The sequence below is a fragment of the Calypte anna genome, chromosome 1 (assembly GCF_003957555.1).
Source record: "Calypte anna isolate BGI_N300 chromosome 1, bCalAnn1_v1.p, whole genome shotgun sequence".
Classification (NCBI taxonomy): Eukaryota; Metazoa; Chordata; class Aves; order Apodiformes; family Trochilidae; genus Calypte; species Calypte anna.
In genome coordinates, this window is record NC_044244.1 from 112,517,175 (window position 1) to 112,526,900 (window position 9,726).

Consider the following 9,726-nt stretch of genomic DNA (forward strand, 5'->3'; position numbering starts at 1 on the left):
ACTTGCATTTAAGGTTAGACTTCAGAGTACCATGGTGTTTCTAACACTATTGTCATGTTAAGTTTGATTTTTAGGGCCAGATTTTCTGGTAGTTGGTTTAAATGCATTCTCATTGGTCTCTTGTTTCCCTTTTGTCATGTCTTCACACTGCATAAAAATCAGAAGCAAATCTTGTCTTTTGTTGTGTTTAGATGCTTTCAGGTAGATAGACTTCTTGATTTCAGGAGAAATTTCAAACTAAGCATCTGAAAGACTTGTTTGGCTGAAATGTTGAGTCCTTTTTAGTAAAGCATCTTCTTTCTGCAATCAAGACATCCTACTTAAATCAGTATCAACAGAATTGCTTCAGGGAGCCTAAGGTGCTGTTTTTCACAAAGCTCCCATTTCCAGACCATAAACTTCCATAGTACTGCCCTACAATAGCCAGATGGATGCCTTGGCAATTTGACTGAAGCATGTCTGAATTTTAGTATTAATCTAAAACTAATTTTTTAGAACTCCCACCAAGTTGCCCAACCCAAAAATTGTTAGAGGACAATTGACAGCCTGTATTAGACAAGGGGTTCTCACAGTTTCCACTTCATAAAGGCTGAAATTGAATACAGGCACAGACAAGGGACTGGAGGTTTTTCTTTATGTACTATCCCAATGCTGATGAAAAACAGACAAGCCTAACACATCATAGGCTCCAGAGATGTATTTATTGTTTGTGAATTTATAGCAGGGAAAGCTTTTTTGAGATGAAACTCTTCTCTCCTGAAGATTCTCAGTGTAGGCAGTTACAAGAAAAAGCCCAGTACGCTATAATAAAAATTAAGAGATAAGCTTAGAAGACAAGGAGGCAACTCGAAGTTGGATTTCACCCAGCTTTAGGCAGGTAACCATGACAGCTGAATTAGGGTTCAGCTGCTGTTGTTTTTTTGTTGTAGGCAACGGAGAAGGAGAGTTACTGCTTCAGCCTGTTTAAGAGTTGGATTTCTAAAGTATCATCCATTTTCCTTTGTTTCTGTGGCCAGCCTGTGTTGCAGATGTCTGTATGAGAAAGGTAAATTGTGTGAAGCTGGGCCTCAGAAATCAGTCCAAGTACTTCACATGGCAGAGTACTCTGTGTAATGCCAGTTCTTATTTGCAGTATCTGCTGCTTCAAAAGATAGTGGTTTATGTAGTGAGTCACTGCAAAACAGATAAAACAAAGGTTGTCTCATTCTTAATAATGTGTGCAGTTTGCACTACTTGGTAAGTTTTTTGAGGATGCTGAGGTTTTTTAAGTTTGTTTTATGGGAATTAATTTTCAGTAATCTGGAAATTGAAGAGTAGAGCTGGCTGAATGAGATTTAGATTTTTCCTTTCCTTTTACATCCTGTAGTTTTTGTCAAGACTAAAGAATCATGAAACAGGCTGGTTTATTGTTGGTGATGAACAGTCTCACTCCTGGGAAGTGCAAAGTGGTCAACATTATTTTTTCCCTGTGTTTGTAGATTTTTTTAATTTTTTTTTTAAATCAGGAAGCATGTAATTTTGTGTCTATTGATATCTTGGAATTAAGTGGTGGTGGTGTTCTACTGTGTGGATCTGTATTTAAGAAGGAAGAAAATGGCGTAATAAAAGTTGTTGGATAGGTTCCCACAAAATCAGTATATGTAGCTAATGCACTAGCTGGACCCTGTTCAGCTATAAAATAATGCTAGACAACATGATCAGATAATAGCTGAAGATTGAAGCTACATGTTTATTCAGCTTTGCTATCTGAGATTAGGTGGCAAAGACTTTCTGAAGGACTTAATGTTTCTATTTTCCGTTTTGAAAGGTAATACTCTTAAAATATTTATTATTTACATTTGTAAATTATACTACAATGATCTGTCACTTATTAAAAGCATGGGATGGAACTAGAAATTACTGTCTAATTTTGTGGTCACCTCCAGATGACCCAAGACTGTTTACTATACCCAAAGAACATTCAGTTTCCACAGCGTGTACGAAAAATTAGCACAAAGATTGAGGTTTTGCAAAACCTTTTCAATTTGTTTTCTCTATAGAAAAATTTTATTTTTAATTGTGAGAAAGTGTAATGGTAGGATTTAGGCACCAAACAATATGTCAATTTTTTTCCGATTTACCTGAGCTAGCTTGTTAGAAAGTATTTCCTTTATGTGTCAGCATTTTCTCACTTACTAATCAGAGGCCAATGCAGATGGGACAAAATTGTTTCTACCAGAAAACTGCTGTAGTCATTATAAGCATTTATTTAAATTTATGCAAGCATAATGAAGCATAATGAACAAATACAGTTTGTTTAATAAATAAATGTTGCTAAAGTGTTTAAGTAATGAAGTCAGGTTTTTATTCTGTTATTTTTATTTACTGCAATACTAAATATGTGCTAACAAGGACTTAAAAAGATGCAGTTTTTCCCCAGAGGGTATATAAACAGCTGTCAGATAAGTAAAGAAAAAATGGAGGGAATAAATAATGGATTATAAGTTTCCAAGTATTATATGTTTATCACTCAGCATTAGTGTAATTGTTCCATGTATGTCCCTATTTTTAAAAATATATCTTCACTTCTGTAAAAAGCAGCTGTGTAGCTCTTTATCTGTCCAGAGTACCAGGGTGAGTCTGCTCAACTCTGAAGGGGAAGTTGTGGTTTTCAAAAAGTTAATTCCTGGTGCCTTGGGTAGCAGTGCCTGGTGGCAATGGGCTTCCCACATGGTCATCCCAGTTCTTAAATCCCTCTTTGAGCAGGCCAGGCCAGGCTTCTCCTGCCTGCCTACCTGTCACGTTATTTTAGGGCTGACCCATTTATTTCAGAAAGCAAACTCTCTTTTCATGCAAGTGTTAGAGCAAGATGGGGAATGGTGACATTGTTCTCCTGCACTCTGTCTTCTGCTTGTTATCTGTGCTGCCTGAGACTCCCTTTGCCATTTGTGATGGCAGGACTCCCTAGCATTAATACTTGGATCTCCTACAAGAAATTCCTTATGCTATTCAGTGTGCTGAGAAATTGATGATTCAATTTAGAACTGTTCAAGGCTTGAATAAATGTATACACAAGATGTTAGTCATTACTTAATTCATACTAATCAGCTGCATAGCCTTGTCCTTGTAGCTTTAAATCTTTTCATATGAGCAATTTATGACAATTAGGTGTATACCTGTGTACCTCAGAGCCTGTCAAACTGGCTGAAGTAACCCAACATTAAAACAAATCAAATTAACTGATTAATAAAAGTTACACAAAACAAATGAACTAAAAAAACCTCTGTATGTACATAAACTTATGAAATAAATGCTTGGGTTTATGGAAATGGAAAGCAAATATTTCTCTAAGTAGCCTTCACTTGCCAAAGCATCCTTAAGAATCATCAGAATGTGATTTAACCAGATTTTCCAAGTATCTGGAGTTTTTAATTATTAATATATCATTAGAAGCAGAAATGTGCCGTGATTTCTGTAATGTCAGAGGAAAAAAAAAGCTCTGCAAACTGTGATTGGGATGGAGAAAGGACTTCCATAATCTAAAATCCCATGCCTTGGTGAAGTCATAGGGCAAAACTGGAGAAAAGCATGATTTCAAGAGATCTTTGCTACATCTTCTTGATAAGGCAAATCTCATTTCCTTTCCTGAGGAGTATTGTCAGTTTCAGTCACATTAACTCTAATCCCTAGAATGTATGATATCGTTGTCATAGTAATGCATAAATTGATAACATCTTCTCAGTCCATCTGGATACCCTGTGCCAAATTGCAAACGTGTACTTTTTGTAGATTGATACTATAAGTAACACCAGGAAAGATATTTAAATGGTAGATTTTTTTTCCTTTCCTGGTAGATTTTTATTCTAGAGTAATATTTAAGCTACTTTCTGTAGCTATTTAAACATTTTCTTTACTGATGTTAAAATCTTTGGGTTATAGTTAACTTCATGCCCACTTCTTCATCTCAGTTTGCTAGTTCTGTCATATCAAATGACTTTACTTCTTCTTAATATTTGTTAAAAGTAATGCTCCACTTGCTTGCCTTAAAATAAAGTAATAGTTACATGCCTTCACTTGTTGGTTAGTTAAAAATCTTGCTTATACATCTCTACAGTATCCTTATCTCTTGGCAGTATCCTTAATCTGACTTTTCACAAGAAGCAAAAAATAAGTACATATATAGTCATAGAAAAAAATAATTATCATAGTAGTTCTGAAATTCAAAATCTATGTGCCACAGTTGTTTTCCAGGAGGTGTAAGATTTTGTCTTATTACTTCTGATGCAAAACCCCTTTATTTTTCCATTTGCAAAATATCTGAAACAAACAAGAAGCCCTTAGAAGTGAGAATTAGAAATTTATTGTATATTTGTGTCCTAAACCCAAGGCTATATGAAAAAGTTAATTTGTGTGTGAACTATGTTTCAGTAATTAAAGTAGCAGTAGCATTCTTTTCTGATTTTTCTTTCATCTTCAGCATAATTCGCTGTATTTAACATTCCAGTTTATCACTAACATCTCTATTTATGGCTCTCAATATATTTTGTTATTATCTCTCCTGCTGACTATTAAATGAAGGGCAGGGGAGGAGAAGGAGAGGATGAGTTGCAGTTTATTACAGTTTATTTTTGTCACGAGATTTATTTCTTGTCTTCTCTGATGTTGTTTTCCCAGTTCATGCTGTAAATTTTCCCTCTAAGTTCCTTCATGCTTAATTTCTACCAGAACCCTCTACAGTGACTGAAGGGGTTTGAGGCCCATGTTTTGTTCATTGCTATTTCTCTAAAAACAAGGTTAAATTATTTCCTAAAAGACTTGTTATCTGGAGATGTTCTTGATCCTGTGCAGTAGCTTTTGTCTCACCAGATTATAGGGCAGAATTGTTTAATCTGGTGTTTCCCAGGAAGCAAGAAGTATTGAGTGTTGCTGGTTGTGTATGGATCCATGGATCTCAGTAAAGTACACGCACTTCCAGGGTATAATTATATGCCCAATATAAGGATGGTGGAGGTTTGAAGGTCAGGTTTGAAGGATTATGTGGTTTACAAATCTGCTCCCTTGGGGTTTGTTAGTGTAGATTTTCAGAAATTTGAGGGAAGGACATAACATGTTCCACATTACCTGTAGATCTTAGCTGGCAGCATATGTATCTTCATGCAGTTAGGGTGCTCTCCTAACTGACACAAAAATATACTTATTGCAAAGAAATAGATAACAGTGCCATAAAACAACTACCAAATGACAAAGGCTGGGATTTAAAAATCTGTCTATTATTTAATAAATTTAAGAGTTGTGTATTTGTCAGTTGTAGACTGATTCCAAGGTGTGTGCAAACAGTATTTTTGAAGGACTGGTTATTTTCAGGAAGTTGTAGAAGATGCCATATAAAGCAGGTCAGTTGTGCTATAGCACAGCTCTCTCATATCATTCTACCTATCAAGCTGCCATTCTATCTGTCTGGATGCTGAAAGGTCTAGTGCACAAGTAGTATGAGGAGTGACTGAGGGAACTGGGGTTGTTTAGCTTGGTAACAAGGAGGCTGAGGGGAGACCCTATTGCTCTCTACAGCTACTTGAAAGGTTGGACTGAGTAGAGTGTTGGTCTCTTTTCCCAAGTAACAACAGAGGGAGAGAGGAAATGGATTCAAGTTGTTCCAGGGCAGGTTTAGATTGGATTTTAGGAAAAATTTCTTCACCAAAAGGGTTGTCAATCATTGGAACAGGCTGCTCAGGGAGTTGGTTGAATCACCATCCCTGGAGATATTTAAAAGAAGTGTTGATGTGCTGCTTGGGCACATAGTTTAGTGGGACTTGGCCATGTTAGATTTACAGTTGGACTTGAGGATCTTAAAAGTCTTTCCAACCTAAATGATTCTATGATTCTACCTGTTTCTTTCTACACAAAGGAATCATACACTGATCATCCCAGCTCTTTGTCACCAGTTGTTGAGATCCCGATGTTAGAAAAAGTTGGGCAGTGCTTCAAAAGTAAAATAAAATTAGTTGAAATGTAACAAGCTGTTAAGAAGTTGGATTCTACTGTGGAAGACAATAATAAGTAAGTATGTGGAATGGAGTGTATGATATAGAAGTCCTGATAGTTTGTCAGTATATTTCTGTACTCATACCAGTGTTTGGTAATAAAAAATTATTACCCAAAAGGTAATGTATTAGTATGCTGTAGATAACACAAGTAGTTAGACATTTTCTTTGTCCTTGAGTCCTCTTCTGAATATTCGGCTTAGGTTTGAAGATGAGCAGAAGCAAGTGAAATATGACAAGTTTGTGGATGGGCTGAACTGGAGAAAGAATCCAATCCCTGCTTTCCAGACCATAAAGGTAAAACCAATGTATCTGAGCAAAGAAACAGTCCAGTAGATTGATAAAATCTGTTCAAATTTAATATGAGTGCTTTATCCAATGGAGACCACAACACTTTTCATCTTTACCTCTTTGTGCCTCTTTTCTCAAGATGTTTTTTCCTGAGAGGTTTAGAATAAGGCAGAGAAATCTAATCGGGACAGTGAGCCCTGTACCATTCCATATCTGTGACATCTTCTCAGAATAAAAAAAAAAAAAAGAGGAGGAAAGAGGGAAACAGGTATATTTGTACATGGACAATGAACGTGAATACTGCTTCACCCACAAATTACTACTGCTGCATGTCAAACATTCTGTTTGCTTGCTGAGATAGTCAGGAAATACCCTAAACTCCACTGATACTTCAGAAAATAGCTATGTATTTTTTATAACTCTATAGAAATTTGTATAGAATATAGTGCATCACTGGTACAGCAAGAGCAGTATTTGATCAATCAGCTATGTATATCTCCACCAGCTTGCTAAGGTAAATGAAGGTACAATATCTACAAACTGCAGAGCTTAATATCATCTTGCCACCTTGTGCTGAATGGAAAATTTTAAAATAGACTGTGGGTAAGGCAGTTATGCTGATTTTTAAAAACTTTGTAAGAGGTAAATCCAAAGAGCTTCTGCCAACATGTAGTTGTGCTGTTCTGGCCTAGCCAATGTGTTACTGTGCTTGTAGAGAATGTGTTTGTATTCAGACCTTTTAGAAATACATCATTCCTTTAAATTCAAGTTCAACAGTGACATAGTTTAATGCAGTATTTCTCAAGTACTGTGCTATTAACTTGAGTCCTCTCTCTTACTTGTCTTGCCAGCTCTTTCTTCTGTAGTATCTCAAACTGGCAGTGATGTCTAACAACGGCCCAGTGCTGCTGGTTTGCTCTGCTTTCCATGGTGATTTACTTTTCACTTTGTCATAAGAATGTTTCTGTCTTTTACAGATAAAATCAAAGCCCTTCCATGGGCTTTAGACAGCCGTCTTGTAGTTCAAGGAGTGCATTAGGTTTTGTTCAGTGGGTATTCTTTGTTTTTACTGTAGAATTCTGTGCTTAAGTTATAGCTCAATATTTAAATGGTGTCTGCTCTCAGGAGACAGTGTCAGGATAAGGGGTCTCATGAGCATCAGTAAGACAGAAACAAAAAGATGGTTAGAGCCTGTGCCTAGAAGAGCTTTGTCTTGAAGATGGTGCTAAGCTCTGCACCAAAAAGCAAGTGTGAAAGAAGCAGAGGCACAAATACATTGGCCACTAAATGTGTTTGACATTGTTTTCCTCCCAGCTGCATGGCTTATCTAGCCAGTGAGCATGACCTGATCACTGACAGGTGAAGGAAGGAGATGGCTTCTATGGGGTGAAGGTGGGGTGTAAGTAGTGGTGGAATCAAGAGACAGCCTTTACAGATTGGAGGTGTGGAGGAAAAGGTGCTTATAAAACAAACAGGAAGTTGAAGTGGATGTTTGTGGTGAAATGTGTGTGATCAGCAGAAGAGATGAGATTTTATTTAAATATGAAGACAACATTATCTTTGCTTGGAGGACAGGTAGTGGATGTGCTTTCTGGGGTTGGCTGATGCCTGAGAGCCCCAATTGAGAACAGCGTGTGGAGTTATGGGAGGAAAGTTACAGCTGAAGTCAAAAAGGAATAAAGAGCATCAATAGAAATTATAGTCAATCATCATCATGCTGGGATAATCAGTTCCTCATCAGCTCCAAAGCCTTTCTATAACTTTGATACTGACATATAGAATTGTTATTAGTGAACTCTGCTCAAAATTGGTGCCAGGATAGATTATTCAACCTTATTGACTTTATTATTTTGTTAGTTATCTAGCTATGCCTATACTAGCTTTGGTACAGTACAAGAATATTTTAATGAAGAGATCAGTATTAAATGGTAAGACTCACAGTAAGGAAGGGATTTGAATACTGTTTAACTTTAGAACCCAGTTGTCTTTCTGTTCGTGATTTACCATGATTTGACAACAGTGTGTTTACTTGACATACTGTTTCAGCAACAGAGTTGTTCCTGTTCAGCTGACCTCTCATTTCTTTCTATCACATTATTTTGTATGATTTTTGGTATTGAGGCATAGATGACTCTCAAGACTTTCAAGTGTAAAACTTTTACAAGTTTCTTATGAAGAAAATAGCACATTTTAAAATTTGAAAATATCTGCAGAAGGACTGATGATAGAAAATATTTTTAATAAAGTATTCTGCAAGATTGATATAAATGTGCAGGTAGTATTATTTTAAGAGGATGTGCTATATAAATCACTTTTTCTCAAATTTGTGAAAGGAAGTAGGCCATTCAATTTTATGTTGACCAGCTTTTAATTAGTCTTGTTTTCAATATTGTATTCTGAGAAATTCTCTGGTTGCTAATTTCAGAATGAAGAATACTGGAGCAGACAACCATCATCCTTACCTGTGAAAGGGATTAAATACTTGCCTCTTCTGGATGATCTGTTTGGCAAGGAGGAATAATCTGATCTGTGTGAGGTGGTGCTTTTGGAACAGCATTTCATCTCCAAAGTTTATTTAAACAGATGCTGAAAACATTCCCTGTAAAACAAAAAAATCACATACAGGTTTTATTTAATTTTGTGTTCCAACATAGATGTATACTTTGTGTCCTTTCATAACTCCTTCTAAATCAACAGTACTCTTTCACACTTACACAAGCATAATTAAAACTGTTTTCTCCAATCTTTGTGTCTGGTTATATGGAGAAATTACAAGTATTGAGAAACCACTGAGTTGAACAGAGCAAAATCTAACTGTCCCTGCTTCGTTCTGCCCATGAAAGGAGTTGTTGGATGACCTCTTAAAATATTGGGTTGGTCTATATTAGCACAATAAGGTAATTCTGTTCAGATTTCCTCTCTTCCACTTTAGTTTATATTTGTGGTTTTGCTGTATCCCTGTAGTGATGCTTAAGTGCTGTTAGTGTCTGACCACAGGGATAGTGTCAGGAGCAAACCAATAATAACTTGCATTTGAAGCCAGTTTGATGAAAGCTGAAGATTTTTAAAACATGCCACAGAGACTGATCTTGTCCCTTTAAATGAACACAGTTGCCTTTATAAATTTTTAACACTCCCCAGACTTCAGAAGGATATGTTTCAGCTGTGGAACTTCAGTACATCCAAGGGTTTCCAAGAAAGATTGACTCTGAACATTTATAACTTCCCAAGTAGCTTTTAGAGATGGGCAGTTAATTTTAGTGTGCTTTCCTTGGTATGTATAGGACAAAGTGGAACCCCTCCACAGGAAAACTAAAACAAAACAAAGCACCAACCAAAAAACTAGAACCAGAAATATAATTTCTTACAACTTCATGTGGAACTGTGTGTATGTGTCTGGTCAGTCATGCTCAGG

The 9,726-nt window shown here is 36.4% G+C and overlaps 1 protein-coding gene across 1 annotated transcript in view; it reads left to right on the forward strand.

Annotated features, from left to right (window-relative positions):
• EFHC2 (EF-hand domain containing 2) overlaps nucleotides 1–9,019 on the forward strand; it is a 54,529-nt gene extending 45,510 nt beyond the window's left edge. Inside the window, exons 14-15 of the mRNA XM_030459336.1 lie at nucleotides 6,224–6,317; nucleotides 8,737–9,019. Of these exons, the coding sequence (XP_030315196.1) occupies nucleotides 6,224–6,317; nucleotides 8,737–8,832 (190 nt within the window). The 3' untranslated portion in view covers nucleotides 8,833–9,019. The remainder of the gene's footprint in view (nucleotides 1–6,223; nucleotides 6,318–8,736) is intronic.
• Nucleotides 9,020–9,726: the final 707 nt, after the last annotated feature.